The sequence below is a fragment of the Mauremys reevesii genome, linkage group 20, assembly GCF_016161935.1.
Source record: "Mauremys reevesii isolate NIE-2019 linkage group 20, ASM1616193v1, whole genome shotgun sequence".
In the NCBI taxonomy this organism is placed as follows: Eukaryota; Metazoa; Chordata; order Testudines; family Geoemydidae; genus Mauremys; species Mauremys reevesii.
Window position 1 is genome coordinate 13494147 of NC_052642.1, and position 16483 is coordinate 13510629.

Consider the following 16483-nt stretch of genomic DNA (forward strand, 5'->3'; position numbering starts at 1 on the left):
AAGATTCTTTTGCACACCAATAGATGATGCAAACTCTAGTTGCATTGGTGCCTGAATTCCAGGAGTGAAGAGGACTAGAAAAAGACTTCAGTGAATTTACTGGATTTGTAACTCTTGATAATTTTAAAGGGCGGAGCAATCTGGCCAGAAGCAAGAGGATTTTTCCCCCCCTAAATTGCTTGATTATAGTGTGTACGTATGTGTTTGAAATAATGAAGAAACAACAACCCCACAGGCCAAAGCTAAAATGTCCAGGTGCTGGTTTGAAAGCGCATGCATTTTTTCCGTTTGATTGTTTTGGGTAATGGCATATTCAGCAGGCTTCTTTTGATGACTTCTTTTTGAAAAAACATTCAATGCTTAACAAAGAAAATGTATATTTTATTTCTAATGGCTGAGATTGTTAAATTTCCCCATCTGTTGATATTTATAGTACAGAGCTGACATTTTCCAAATGCTTCCACTCTCTGTTTGAACATGGCTTTTCTGGAGCAGATAGAATTAATTTTATGAACTTTCTAGGTTCTTGCCTCATTATTGTGTGTCTGTTGGATGTCTGGGGATGCTTGATGGTGCCACAAAAGGTAATTGGTGTTTTTAGGTAATATCCAGGCATGCATGTTTGACTGTTTTGTCAGCTGTCTTGCAATCAAATTTCATAGTTCAAAATGGTTTTTCTTTTCCGTTGGTAGGATTATTGGAGAGCCAGCCTGCGTTCATTAGAGAGCCACCTGGTGGGTTTTCACATTGACATATTTTTGAGTTGAAAGTCAGTGTGAAGGAGACATTTTTGTCAGGTTTTTTTTTATTTTTATTTTTTGGTTTGCTTGCAAAATCTAAGGGAGGGGAAGAAGACAAAAAGGCTGCTGCAAAGAAGATGACAGTGCAAATATGAAAATCTGCCATAAACGTGAGTCCTGTAAAGTAGTGTAATGGAGTAGACAGTTTGGCAAATTTAGGAAGAGGAAAATCCAAGCACTTTTTGTTCAAATGATAAGTGCGTAACTTCAGAGGAGATACTGCCACTGTGTTAGATTCTGACCCTGGGTCCACTGGTGGTAAATCTAGAATAGCTGTTCTGCCTTCAGAGGAGCTATTCTGATCTCAGTTATGTGAACATAAATCAGAAATATCCTTCTCCCTACCACAGGCTGTTTCATTCTATATGTATGATTAGTACAGCTGACATATTACCTGGGGAGAAATGTGGTCTGAGCACGGGACTAAGAGCCACAAACTTTTGAATTCTCTCCCTGCCTCTGGCAGTGGCTCCCTCTATGGCTTTGAACAGATTCCTTAGCCTCTCTCCTTCCATTTTGCTCTCTGGGAATCACTTACAGTAGCTGTAAAATTAATGCCAATTTGATACTTGGAAGACAAGGTATCTGCTTAAGAGCTATATTTATTCCAGGGTTGAAAGGCAAACCCTTGATTTCTAAATCAAAGAAATAAAAATGTGTTTAAAATAAAATTTCATGATGAAATTTGGGACAAAATTCTATTCTTGTTCCTACCCTTGCCATCCATGTGGGGCAGTGGAGGGCTACAGAGGGTATGCAAATGGATGTCTTTCTGTGCAGTGCTGTAGCTGTGTTGGTCCCAGGATATTCGAGAGTCAGTGTGGGTGAGGTAATGTCTCTTTCACCAGTTGGTCCAATAAAAGATAAGCTTTCGAGTTTACATAGAGCTCTTCAGGATGCCTTCTGGAAGATGTGTGTTAACTAAATATAAGTTATTGGGCTGAATGAAGTTGACCTGGGAATCTGTTTCCATGACTCTCAAATGAAACTTGCTCACATCATATGGAATCACAGAAGATAGAAATGGACCCAGTAAAGTTACAGCTATAGCCCAGACAAAGTGGTGGTAATTTTTCTCTGGATGAAATTGCAGGGGGACATGTGTCGATGACCTCCCTCTTCATTTATTTGTAAGCTCAGTCTCTAGAACAACATTTTCTTATCCCTGACCTCTGCATAGTCCTAATGAGAGCATGCTGTTTAGGGTCTTTCCTGACTCCCAGAAAAATGCATAGCGTTGCAGGCTTCTTCTGTGCTTCTGTAAATTAGAATTAAAATATTACTGAGCTGTTCTGTAGGTCCTTCCATCTGAAAATCTTCAAGTAGTTTACAAATAATTAATGGACTAAGTCCCACAACACTCCTGAAAGATAGATAAATATTATTTACCCCCTTTTATATATGGGTAAACTGAGGCACAGAGTGATACGTGACTTGCCCGAGGTCACACAGCACATCTCTGCCAGAGCTGAGGATAGAACCCAGATCTCCTGGCTTTGAGCTGTGCTTTAGCTGTACAACTATTAAAGAGAAATCTGAGGGTGGTTAATCAAGAACTGTTTTTTGCATTTTTCAGAAAATAAATGGCTTGACAAATAGATTGAAGTTGAGAGAGCACGCAGTTGCTTTTTCCTCCTTGATGATGATGATGATTTGGTGGGTTAGTGCCACTGGGCATAAATCTGAGAGAATATTTAATATCAATTGCCTAATGAACTTGTGTACCTCATAGTATTGTTACCCTCCCTCTTTCTAGGAGTTTAATACCACAAAGGGATGGCTAATAGGAGTTTGAGCCTTTAGTCTGTATGATACAGGCTCAGTATAATGTCTAGTTGTAAGCATGGCAGCTCAACTGCTCACTTCATTTTTTTTTTTAAATGTGAAAACAAATCTTAAGATATTTGAATCACCCCATTGAGCACCTCTTTAAAACCCTACGATCGCTGTGTGTGTCTGGAGACTCCCTGGTCCTTGACAGTAACTAATAAACGGTAAATTAATTGAAATCTCCATTCTACAAAAAAGCTTTTGTATTTTGCCCTTTAGGCTGAGCTCAGACTTGAGCTCGCTTGGCTCCTCAGGTGGAATGTGTTCTGGAAGGAAGAGCCTTGCACGGTTGCACTATTTCTTACAGGGGATGACTACAAGATCTCAGCTGCTGTAGTGGGACATTGTACAGCGCACGTCACTGCTAGCATATGAAAAACCAACTCAAGTGACTAAAACATTCCTCAGTGTAATAGCTGCCTGAGGTGGGACCAAAGCAATTTGCATTGTGCAAAGCTACTGTTGTAGGGAGGCTGTATGGGCGGTAGTGTAGATGATGACTCTTATGGCTCACTGTGATGCGTTCCATCTTTCTCCATGCTTTGTCCAGTGACTTACTGTGGACAAACAAGAGTGGACTGTGTTAGCTAAGAAAGCTACAGCCAAGTTGGCAGAAACTTGCACGTACACTGCCGCACAATCCACTGGCCTGACTCGGAGCCCGTTAAAATCAATTGAAGACATTCCATTGATTTCAATCTTCAATGGGCTTTGGATCATGCCCTGAGCTACTGAAGGTGAGGTATGTTCATACATGAAACTTTGTACCCATGCTGACCTGTAGTGGTTGGTATGCACATACCCAAGCTGCGTTATGCATGTTTGAATATTTGGCCCTAAAAGCATGAAAGATCTTGGCGCTTCTTGGAAGTGGTGCATTTTCTTAGCCAGAGTGATTTTGCTAACTTGGAAAAATGTTTTTCCAACTAGAGTGATGACTTGGTGCTTTCATGAGTATATGGGGCTGACTTTTTGGCAGTATATGAGTAATGTAGTGGATCAGAGCTGTGCCAGCAACAATCATGTTTAAACAAGGTTGTTGCTAGAAAAATATTAGCCATAAAATCCCTGTACATATTTGTCAGGGAAACTGTGCTAACATTTGTGTTAGAACATGATTAAAAGAGTGCTGCAGGGTACTTGGGTGGGTGGCTTGTATAGCACAGGCTGTCTAGGATGGTTTTTAGAAGGAATAATTCCTGACTAATGCAGATTTCAGAGCAGGGAAAGTCTTATCCCATAAGGAAATGGAAAACAAGCAAAATGTGTATCTCAGATTTTTCTCAAATATATACTTGAGATATATTTTCTCAAGTACACCTCTACCCCGATATAACGCTGTCCTCGGGAGCCAAACCGCATTATATTGAACTTGCTTTGATCCACTGGAGTGCACAGCGCCCGCCCCCCACTCTGGAGCACTGCTTTACCACGTTATATCCAAATTTGTGTTATAATGCGACCCGATATATCGAGGTGTATCTCAAATCTCTTTTCCCAGAAGCTCACTAATGCAAAGGAGGAGTAATTTCTTGGGATGGAGTGATATGAATGAAGAGATGTAGAAAGAAGAGGATTCTGAATGTGCAGTGGAAGTGTAGCACCAGATCTTCTGCTGATGTATATCAGTATAGTTCTGTTGAAGTAACTGGTGATACGCCAGTTCAAACCAGCTGAGGACCTGACCTATATTGTTTAACTGTGTGTATTTTTTTCAGTTAGTGGTGAGGAGAGTGTAAAAATACACATTTAACTGTCAAACAGTGAGTCTGATTTTCTTCTTCTGTTGGCACCACTGTAGTGTTTTAAGTATAGACAAGCCCTAAGAGAAGTATCGCCAGGTTTCCTGCATAGCTTTTAACAGTTAAAATGGTTTATTAACTTTCCTGAAATGTGCTATTTTCACCTAGCACATTTTTGTGGCAATAGGTTTGCCCTTAGTAGGTCTTTTCTTTAGTGCACCGAAAACATGTTTTATTTTTCAGTAGTTTCATTTTAAGTCTAAATAGGCTCAGCTGAGGAATGTGATACCAATTAAGTAGAAGATAAATCACAGGAGTGATGCTTAATCCATTTAGCAATGGATGTGAACATCTGAGATTGAATTTGAGGCCCAGTCTCGGCACTATGCTTCCATAATCCATATCTATTAAGCACCACTAACCTAAGGAAGAGCAAGGCTGTCTGGAGTTGCAGTTGTATTTTCATAATAAAAGGAACAGAGACTGGCACATCCAAGAAGAAGTTTCAGTGCTTCTGTGTTGGAGGCAACTGCACCCGCCTAAAAGGATAGGAAGAAATAGGATAGTTGTTTAGTGCTAGTAATAAGGGGAAAGCACTTTAAGAGGTGTCAAGAACTTATTTGACTTTCCCTGGAAATAAATAATCTTAGGCCAGATATACATGTACGGTTGCATTTAAAAGTTCTATTTCAATGGTGTTTGGATTTTTAAAACCCATGACAAGGTAGCATAAATTTTTGTGTGTGCATGAGATCTTTGATTTCCAGAGAAATCAAATAAGTTCTTGACACCTCTTTAAAAATCCTTCCCTTATTTCTGGCACTAGATAGGATATGTTATTTCCTCCAGCCATTTTATGCTGATGCAACAGGCTGTAATATAGTGGTGCTGCTGCTTTTTCCCTGTGTGCCAGTCGTGGATACTTTTACTCTGCAAATACAACTGCAACTCCAGGTAGCCATGCTCTTCCTTAGGTTTCTGGTGCATGATCGCCATACATGAGATTTTCTGTATAGCATTCTGTAATGGTTGTGTAACTCATCCTTGTTGTGGCTCTCTGTCTCCCTCTAGTAGATGGTCATATGAAACTTTAAGAGGCAGTTATGGCCTTTGAGCTCACACATGTGGGACATTTAGCTTGGGCAGTAGATGTTCATCGTTTAGATCCAGAAGTCACTGGTTCATTCCCTGCCACTGACAACATCCACAGGGGTGTCATGTTATGCTTGCTTCATGCTCCTTAGGTCTGTGGCTGTAGTAGTCTTTGCACGGAATTGGTAGTTGCACTTTCTCCATGCCGATATGATCATGGATGCTGGCAGAGATACTGTCTCGTGTCTCTGCTTCAATGTCAGCAGTCAGTGCATCATGCAGCAACTGTCTCAAGACGGGGCATTTCAATGTACCTTTTAAAATAAGCCTATTTTTAAATACTTAGGAGATACTTAGACACAGATGTGATGGGACCATACGAGCACCTAAATGCCTACTTTGGCTTAGCTACAGTTACTTTTCATTGGCAATTTGAGAGGAGACGGGGTATGTTTATACTGCAATCAGGGACTGTAATTGCAGTACGTGTAAACATACCCCATCCCAGCGGCCTTTAACCCAGCTTGGGTACCAGAGCAGTGCAGCCATGGCAGCCCAGGCTTCCAGACGGGCAGTACAAATCTGCCTGGGTCCTCAGATAATTATTCGATCAGCTAGCCTGCACTGAAGTCCATGGTGTTGTGGCTTCACTGCTGTTGGTACCCGAGCGCGGTATAGTGAGCTAGCTGGAGTATGTCGACATGTTCTGCAATCACACTCCCAGTTGCAGTGCTGTCAAATCTATAGTTAAACACACACATGCCTAGAAGACAATTCCTGGAAAGTCATTGCTAGATTGACACTTGCCTCAGTTACAGAATTTGGCAAGATGACCTGGATTCACAGCATGGTAGAAGCTTACAACCAGTGGGACAGGCTTCTGAGAGAGGAGCCCATAGAGAAATTGTGCTGCAGTCCTCTCATTTCCTTACAAAAACCTCCCTCTTTCAGGTGGAGACCTCTGCCTTTGGAGAAGAGGGGAGGGGACATCGCTGGTGTGAGATCCTGTTCCTTAACCCTGCATATCTTCTTTGATTTTGCTTATGACACCCGTTTAGCTAAATGATGTCTCTTCCTGTTATACACATCTCCTATGAGCAGATGTATTCATTTCCCCCCACAGCTTGCATACAGGTCCCATTAGCTGCTCTTTTGTAAAGTTAATGACTCTGCACAATACTTTGATTAGTAGTACATTACCATGAAAATCGAAGCAGTATGCAGCCTAGCTCAAGACAAGGAAATATATTTTTTTGAGAAGTATGGATTCAGAATACCAAAGACGAAAATCACTGGTATCATATAGCAGGTGCAATTTATACCAGGCAGTCTGGGCATAGAGGGGTCATAAGGCTACAGACAGATTTTGAGTGCACAGCTTGAGGTCCCTGATCTTTAGAAGCGGGGGACCCAGCATTTCCAGAAAATCAGGCCTTTCTAAGGGGTGTTAGGGTGTGGGACACTCAAATACAAAGACATCCAAAAAATCACTAGGCACTATTGAAAAGCTTGGACTTAGGGTGATCAGATGTCCCGATTTTTCACACTTGCTATCTGGTCACCCTACTTGGACTACATCCTTAAAGTTGTATGGTGTTATATATAGGTATGACCGCCACCATCTTGGCTGACACCAGGGATTCAACCAGGGACCTCTAGTGCTAAAAGCAAGAGTCTCAAGAGCCTGAGCTAAAGAATCCGCCTCTGGGGCTGTAACAGACTCTCGTCTTCTAGGAGGGTGGTGAAGCACTGGAATGGGTTACCTAGGGAGGTGGTGGAATCTACTTCCTTAGAGGTTTTTAAGGTCAGGCTTGACAAAGCCCTGGCTGGGATTATTTAGTTGGGTATTGGTCCTGCTTTGACTAGATGACCTCCTGAGGTCCCTTCCAACCCTGATAGTCTATGATTCTGTGGAGTGGACATGCAGAGGGACACGTAGCACAAACTGACTAGTGGCTGCATAGGTAACCCATAGCCCATAGTAATGGGACTTGGACATCAAACTCCCCAAGGCAGCTATGAAAATCTTAATCAATATCCTTTTTGTAACAGGCAGGTATTGCTGATAGTTGAACTGAAACAAAGGCGGCCCAGGTCAGTGGATTCAGGTGGCATCAAACAGGGTTTTGTAATCAACGAAAGATTAAATCATTTTATACCATTGTACGAAGCCCTAATTGGGCCCAGCACAGGACATACTGTTCAATTTGGGATCGCTTACAAGCTAATGCAGGCTGTGCATATCCTGGGGAAAGCCCAGAGCAGAACCACCACATTGATCAAAGATAGAGGGTCTTGGATAAGTTGGTGCAAACTGAATTGTGTAACTATAATGGTGCCATGCCACTGTAGATACTGCAGTGGATGGGCACCCTATAAATAGACGAGTCAGAGGTGGAATTTAGATAGCTCATCTCATCCAAGGTCGCCCAAGTTCTAAAATGGAGAAGAGGAAGCTATGTGAGTGGGAGGTCTCATTGTCAAACAGAAATGCCAAGACAGGCTCATAGAAACATATGTAAGGATCTTTTTCAACTAAGCAGCAACAGGGTTGGAGAGTGAGGACAGAGGGAGAAGCATGCGGACACTATGAAAATGTAATAAGAACAAACATCCAGCTCTTAGGATTGGGTGGGCACATCCCATGATAGCCATTCCCTGCAGTTGCCGTGGGCTTGGTGATGGGAAGACCTCTGTCCTTGTGATCAGCTTCTATTTCCGATTGATGTGATTAGAATGCATGTTCTGCCCACCTGAAATAAACATTTCAGCTCTGTCACCATCTCCGTTTGAATCACTCTCGCCAGAGCTGATGGAAAGAGGTCCAGACTGCCACACTCTGCGAGGGCTGCTGGCTTGTCTCCTCCAGCCCAGGAAAGATAACCCCAGCCCCAAAGTCTGTTCAGGCCCTTCCTTTAGAGCACTGGCCTTCTAACACAATAACACAGTTCCACATATAAACCTGGGCTTTCCTCCTGACTTGGGGTCTTCTGCAGGGGCAAAGTGGTCTTTCTCCTGGTGTGTCTTTCTGTTGTCAGGTCCTGGCACAGGACCCATCTAACTTCCTGCAGCTCTTCTGTAAGTGAACTCTTTCAAGCCTTTATAAGAATCACCGGACCCCTTCCTGGCTGGGTCTGAATCCCTATTCTAGGCTGGTTTTGGCCTGGTTTTGGGAGGTTGCAGGCCCCCCAGTCTTAAAGGGGCAGAACACTGTTACACCAGGCCACAGCTTCAGAGCAGATCCACTTATTGTCTCAAACCTTTGAATTGGCTGTTTCTGCTGTTTGTAGTAGAGACTTGGCTTGAAAGGTTGTTTTTTTCCCCCCTCTCAGGTGCTTCATTATACTTGCATGTTTAAAATTGCCTTTGGTTAAGCCTAGGGCCGAAGTTGAATAGCAGAGGAGGTTCTGATGCTGCACTGGAAAGAGAATACCTCGAGTGATGATGTTGATGAATCAGGAGCTAGGTATTGGATCTGAATACACATACAATTTCATTCCCTAAAAGCTAAAGGCCTTTGGTTGGGCAGCATTTCTACTATGACCTTCAATAACTTTTTATGATTAGAAGGATAGTAATGAGTTTTTAAAAAAACTGCCTTGAATGACTCAAATTTCTGCTTTTGAGTCATCCTCAAAAAGTTACTATTAGTGTTCTTTGCCCTTAGCACTTCTTGCAATAAAACCAGCTGCTAATAGATTTTTTTTTAAGAGTTGACAAAGGAATACGTTGAAGTGAGATTGAAGTATCTAGAGGGTGAGAGAAGTAGTTAGAATTGCTCGCGTATAGAACATACCCTTTTAGCTGGGAGCAGCATTCCAGCTCATTCATCATGGCTAGGGGAAGCAGAAACATATTTTTCAATCTCCTGGCCTTGATACAGTATACAGAACCACAGAGTAATGAATAAATGAAGTGTCCTTTCAAACACTATTGTGACACCGCTAAACCAAGTGTGTGTGTGTGTGTGTATGGAAAGGTTGTCGAAACAGCAAAAATGTATTTTGCAGCTAAATGACAGCTGTTCACTTCTGGTGATTGCCTTTCATTTCTGCACACACATTCTGGTGAGTAGAAAGAATGGTGATTGCTGTTTGTACTGCAGTAGCAACGAAGGACTCCAGTTGTACACCAGTCTGCCATTGTGTTAGGTGCTGTACAAACACCATAGCGAAGAGAGAGACGGTTCCTGCCCCAAGGAGCTTACAATCTAAGGTGATACAAACAATGAATACGACATATAGATGAGGAACACAAGATACTGGTGAGACTAAAGTGGTCAGGATGAAATGTAGTGATCGCACTTTGCTCTGAACTTTCCAAAACAGAATGAGTGAGTGTGTGTGTGCGCACGCACGCAGGGTGGGATAGGGTAGGGTCGGGGGGAGGTTTTCAAAGGCACAAATGGGAGTTAGTCACACAACTCCTGTTGGCTTTAGTTGGCATTGGGTGCCTTACTGCCTGTGTAAATTCCCTTGGTGTGTATTACCAGCAGGTATACAGAAAGAACTTGTGGGGTTTTTTTCTTTTGCACAGCTCTAATCAGCAACTGACCTCAGGGTGGTACAGGTGAGTACCATGATTGATGGTTGCTGTTATACCCCTGTGTCATCCTCATCAGTTGCAGTGCAGAGGGGCGGCAGGAGAGCAGCCTTCATGGGGCTGCTACTCCCTTTCCTGCATAGGTGGTGGGTAGAACTATGGCTCCACCTCTCCCAATGCACTTGTTAGCACAGATATATTGTGTTGGTGCAGATTGCTTCTTCCTCAGTGGAGCAAGGAGGAGCCAGAGGCGAGAGCGTAGCTCTGATACATGCTGATTCCTGGTTTGCCGCTGGAACCAGCACCTCTCTACAAGTTGCCTCTTACTCAGAGCTTGTGGCAAAGCCACAATTTGGGGGAAGTCAGGGAAGCGGGAATTGGCACGCTCTGTTCATAGAATAAGTGGAAAGTAATTGTGAACCAGATTTTTAAAGGTACTTGGGCACATAAAAATGTAGATAAGCATCCAGTGGGATTTTCAAAAGCACCTTTGTGCAGTGTGGGTTAGGCACTTCTGAAAATCCCATTAGGCACTTATCTGCATCTGTAGGTGCCCAAATACCTCTAAACTTCTGGGGCTATATGCCTTCATCACAGAGGGAGAAATTTTCTTCTGTGCACAGAGCCAGTGTACCATTGGTGTTCCATGTAAAGCAACAGATTGAAATTGTATGGCTATCTTAGGGAAATTCTGGACATTCCCCTCAATAACACCAAGATTTGAAGGATAATTTCGAGGCTCTTGTACTGTTCTCTTAGTTAATGAGGTAATGCCGACTAAACCCCACCCTCTACCCCCACAAACACATGCACTCTTTTAATTCAGATATTTTTTAACAAAGTAAATCTATATTTAGACCTTCCCAATGCAATACAGAATTTTAGATGCAAACTCTTCCAGAAGCCTGCGATCTTGGCAGAGTGGCTTCAAACTAGATAGTTCTAGACAAATATCATGGAAGCTACAGGTACTGATGCAGAGAGAGGCTAAAAAATGTTAGTGTGACCTGCATATTGAATCTTCTTGTTCTCTTTCTGCCTTTCCCTCTTGCTCTGAGATTTATCCCTAAAGATGAGTAGTTATCTTAGGATAATTATAGTTTGGGCTGACACAAAAAGCAAAGGTGTAGTGGATAAATTATATTTAATGCCCATCAGTAGCAACAACTGAAGGGAATCATGAAAGACAAATAAAAGTCCATTTACTGTTCATAATTTTGCCATTGTTTAAAGCTCTCGTAAAGTTCCACGGTGCTCTACTACTTTGGGCTTGGTGTTCGACTGTGCTTTGAGTTCTGCACAAGTGAATGGTTCTACATTACCAATTTTCTCACTCATCATGGCTTGGAAAAACTGCATTGAGCCGTGGCTGGATGGCAAGGAGAGAACTCAAGCTTCTGAACACTGCTAAACCAGGAGCTGTCTGGCACTTGCTGCTCAGTGCCAACAGCGAAGCATATAAATGCAATACTGTTTTTACCTTTGGGCAGCCCCATAAGTCATTCTGTCTCATGTTGTTCTGTAAAAAGAACCAAATGGTTTATATAAACTAAGCAGCAACACACAGCAAAAATGGAAGAGGAAAGCACTTAAGCCTGTGCATAAACTAATTCCTACTTGGAAAAGAGTGCGCTGAAGTCCCACTGATATCACATATTCCTAAGTAGAAATGGGTTTAAGCATATTCTTAAGTGCTTTACTGAATCGAGGCTGTGATGGCAAACTTGCCACTGAAATGATCGTATGATAACGAATCAGGCTATCAGACATCTAGGGTTATGATTTTCTTACGGGAATAGAGAGAAACAGGAGCTGGACTGAGAGGAAGCAACTATCCTATATGCTATTGTAATCTTCGGAAATAGGGGAGATCTGAGAACAAAAAAATTAAGATGAGAGAATAAGCACTATGTGACAGATGTGTAGTCACATTGCTTAATATGCTACTGGAAGGCACGCAGATACTATAGTCATGAGCAGGGATAAGAACCTACATAGACTAGAATAGAATGCACAATGTTTCTTTAATGAACATGCTTTCCTAGGATGCCTTAATCCTAGAAATCCTCTTTAGATGATGATTGTCATTGTGATTTTTCTTTTTTGCTGATAACTAATCACACAGAACATTAGGTATCCTGGAATGATGAATGCAATAATAATGAATGTTCTACAAATCCCATGAGGACTGGTGATCATTGCCATTAAAACATATTGATTAAAGCGTGGCATGTTTATCACTCTACATTTTGTATAGTTTATAATACGGTCAGATGAAATCATAGCTAACGCATAATTTGACCCTTCCAGCAGGGGATCTAACCATTGGAATGATAGAAAATTGGTCAGTACAGTACCCTCGGAGTTGCCTCTGGAATAAATAATTATGGAAGTTTCTAGTGCTCTTTGTATACAAGAAATAAGCTTGATGCAGAAAGGAGCATGTGAATTATGAACATGAACCTGGGAATTAACATTTAGACTTGTTTAGACACTAGGAGTTCTCTGACCTTGCCAGCTCTGAATATGAAGTGCCCATTGAAGTCTGTGTGAGTTCATCTGAAGGGAGCTGACAGGATCAGGCCCAGTACATTACTCCATACTACCATTATGACAGCAGCATAGATCTCACTGAGATTATTTTTAACAGGAGATGCTTCAGAGCAAGTGATTTTATGCAAACCTTTTAAAGTAATATTTTGTTAAATTTCAAAGAGAACCCACAGAATGACAGAACAAAGGGATAGATATGGAGTTAATTATTCCACTGAGCATATACCAGTAATGCGATATCAGCATCATACTTTTATAGAAACTGATTAAATTACTTTCAGAATCTTATTTGATACAGGCTGTTTAGGGTCTTTTTTCCCCCCCTTTGTTCCCTACTGCAGAATAATCCTGGTTAGTTGGAAATCAAGCTGTGTAATTTGAAAAACAAGAAAAGCCTTTTATGGAAGGGTATAATTCAGTTTGTTTCAGTTTTCAAGCTGTACCTCAGGCAATTAGTTACAAATCTCCAAAAGAATAAATTCATTTTCAAGTACCTTGAAATATTTAGAATACTTGTAGAATTTGTTGACAATACAGTAGCTTGCTCCAGTGTCCCTGCATATTTTAAAATAGAAATGTTTTCCCCAAGCAAGCTCTGTTGAAAACAAAACAAAAAAGCATAGTTTGAAAATCCTCTGGAAAAATATGTGAGGATCGTGTTTGTTTGTTTGTTTTTAACTGGGAAAGCTCAGATATAAGAGAATGACAATGTGTCAGCTCACGATCTCAGTATGTAGAGGATGGTAAACCAGGGTATGATTTGTGCCAGCTCGCTGCGCAGTAATGTTCCAGGTGGACAGTGCTATGGCTGTTCTCCATGACTTTCAGTGTACTGTAGCAATGTCCACCCGAGACACCATGGCCCCCAATCCCATCTCAGAGTCACCACTTCCCAGGATTGAGTCCCCCATCCTATTTAGTGTTCTTTGTTCCTAGAAGTCTGACTTGACTTGACCATATTGAAATGCATATTATTTGCTTGTGTCCAGTTTACCAAACAATGCTGGGATCACTCTGTATCTGTGTCCTGTCCACTTCATTATTTATCACTCCTCCAATCTTTGTTACTGGGAAACTATCCGTAATGATTTTGTTTTCTTCTAGGTCATTGATAGAAATGTTAAACAGTGTAGGACACACTAGAAACATACTTGCTCGATCATGATTCCCCATTTACAACTACATTTTGAGACCTAGGAGTTCCCCAGCTTTTAATATATTTAATGTTTGCCATATTGATTCTGTATCATTCTGGTTCACTAATCAAGGTGTCATGTAGTTTGACAGGATCTATTTTCTGTAAACCCATGTTGATGACATAAGGTATTAGTCATCTTTCATTCTTTTCTAATTGGGTCCTATATCAGTGTTCCGTTATTTTGCCCTGGATTATTGATAGGCTGACAGACCTGTAATTACCTGGGTCATCCCATTTTTACCCTTTAAAAAATATTAGCACAACATTAGCTTTCTTCCAGTCCTCTGGCACTTCCATGGTGTTCCCAGACTTACTGTAAATCAACATTAACAGTCACAGGAATCCTCCAAAATGACCTGTAGAGCTGGTGGGGAAACTTTCCGGTTGAACTTTTTTCCATCAGAAAATGCCAGTTTGTCAAAAGCAACATTTTTTGCAGCAACATGTAGATTTTGACAAAAAAAACTTTTGTTTTGATAGAAAAGTTGAGGGAAAAGAAGTGTTTCAATAAGATTGAAACAAAACATTTCAATTTTTCATTTTGACACAACTTAACTTCAATTTTTAAAAATTTATTAGACAATATACCGAAGTCAAAACTGGAAGGAAACATTTTGATTTTGTTCAAGTGAAATATTTCAATCCACCGAAAACTAAATTTAAGTGTTTAGTGGGAGATGTTCATTTATTGGCTTTTGTTTGGTTTCAGAATGGATTTTTTTTTCAAACTTGTGGCATTCCCCGCAAAATGGAAAATCCAGTTCTTGCCCAGTTCTTATTTCCACAAGATGTTTGAGGTCAAGAAATCAAACCCACTGTCTTCCATTGGCTGCTTTTGAGTGGAAGTGGTAACTCCCATTTGGTAATCACAGAGCCCTTAATGATTTTTCTTGACACTTTATGGTATGTCCCTTCAATAGCTTCCTTTCCATTAATGTACAGTACTGTATCAGTGGCCTGATAGCTCTGTATGGTGATATCTGTGCAGCTCGAGAACTTTTTTACCTCTTCAGTACCATCCGGAGGCTATGGACTCTGAACCAAACTTAGTTGTTTGATGTGCAAGCATAGGGTCCATTGAAGAAAAAGTGGAATTGTATGCATGTAACTGAGGGTAGAACTGGGCTCCAGGTCCTGTCTCGGCTTCTTAGTTTCCTTGGTTACACATCTTAAGATATATGCTCCTTTTGTCTATAGCGTTTCCACAGTGATGTGCATTTGGGGCCTGAGCCAAAGTCATTAAGTCAATGGAAAGATTCCCACTGACTTCAAAGGGCTTTGGTTTGGGGCATTAGGTGAGAAAATTATGTACTTCAAAATAAGATGTATTGGAGCATAAGCTTTCATGGGTGAATACCCACTTCATCAGATGTATTCACCCACAAAAGCTCATGCTCCAATACGTCTGTTAGTCTATAAGGTGCCACAGGACTCTGTCTGTCTGTCTTTTACAGATCCAGACTAACACAGCTATCCCTCTGATACTTGTACTTCAAAATGTTATTGATATTGAGACAATAAATTGGGTGGGAAATTACCATTTTTCTGTGCCATTACAAAGGCTGCGATGAGGATTTCCAAAGCAGTCTAAAGGGAGTTAAGCTCCTTTGAAAATCTTAGCCTAGATTCTTGAACAATTGGGCTATTTTTATGTCAGTACAAGAAGCTGCATTAATATGAGACATCACACCATATCCAGTAATGTCGTCGTCTTTATGCAGCATAGTGAATATACAAGGCCCTGTGTACCAGTCTACATATGTTATATTAACAGAAAAAATTCTTAGGACTTCTAAAGTTGCTGGCCTGCTTGCTTTTCCAGGCTTCTGTCTCTGGGCAGCTGTCTGCTTTCCAGGCCCTTGGTCTCATCTTCTAAGGAGCTTTTCCTGTCTCCGTGTTTAGATTCCCATTTTCATACAGGCAGGATTGACTTCTCTCCCATGCAGAGATGCTTCTGTATCCCAGAATAACTTTGGGGCTGACATTGCATCATCCTCTTGTCTCTCACAGCAGTGCCTCAAAGTGATTCAACAGTGGCTCCGAACCTGGGCTGCATAATCTCACGGCAGAGACCCAAGTTGACTGGGGAGTTAGTTCTTTGCTGCAGTCATTGTCTCTCTCTTAGTTATAATTCAAAAGTCCCAGCTCTCTGTGTCTCCTCCCCATAGCTGACAGGTACTTGTCTCCTCTTCAATCCTCTCCGGTAGTTATGTGCTTTCCTCTCTCTGCTCCAGACCCTCTTCTGATCTTGCTGCTGGACTTGCTATGTTATCTGAGTCACCTTTTGCCACTGCCATCCTTTATAGTTCCTGCTCGGATGCTGGGTGTGCAGCAGCACCCCCTGGCTTGAAGTAGTACTAACCAAATATATGCTTTCCACTTTTAGCACCCCCACTATAAAAATTGTTCCAACTCCCCTGCTTCCTTCAAATGCTCTCAACAGATCCTAGATGTGAATCCCTCTTCCATTAGCGGTGGGTGACCCTCTCCCTGGCCTTGGGGAGGCTATCCTCCCATCTCTGTCCCTTCTGCCTGAGGGTCCCCCTTACCTCCCCGCCATGGCTGGAGCTAAGAGTCCCTTCCCCTCAGGCCACCAGCCAGCCCGAGCCACTCCTGGCTGCTGGTGGCCAAGCTCCAGGCTGCCAGCTGGAGCTGAGCCCCCGCTGGCTTCGGGGAAGAGAGGGAGCAAGGGTGGGGCCTCAGGGCAGAACATGGGTGGGGCCATG

The 16483-nt window shown here is 41.9% G+C and overlaps 1 protein-coding gene across 9 annotated transcripts in view; it reads left to right on the top strand.

Annotated features, from left to right (window-relative positions):
• The window catches only part of PITPNM3 (PITPNM family member 3), a 357499-nt gene that overhangs the window by 134741 nt on the left and 206275 nt on the right, over positions 1-16483 (top strand). For 5 of the 9 annotated variants that reach the window (XM_039507588.1, XM_039507587.1, XM_039507586.1 and 2 more), the window contains one exon: positions 842-910. The exons of the other annotated variants lie outside the window; for them this stretch is intronic. In XM_039507588.1, coding sequence (XP_039363522.1) covers positions 842-910 — 69 coding nt within the window. The remainder of the gene's footprint in view (positions 1-841; positions 911-16483) is intronic. 9 annotated transcript variants of the gene reach the window in all.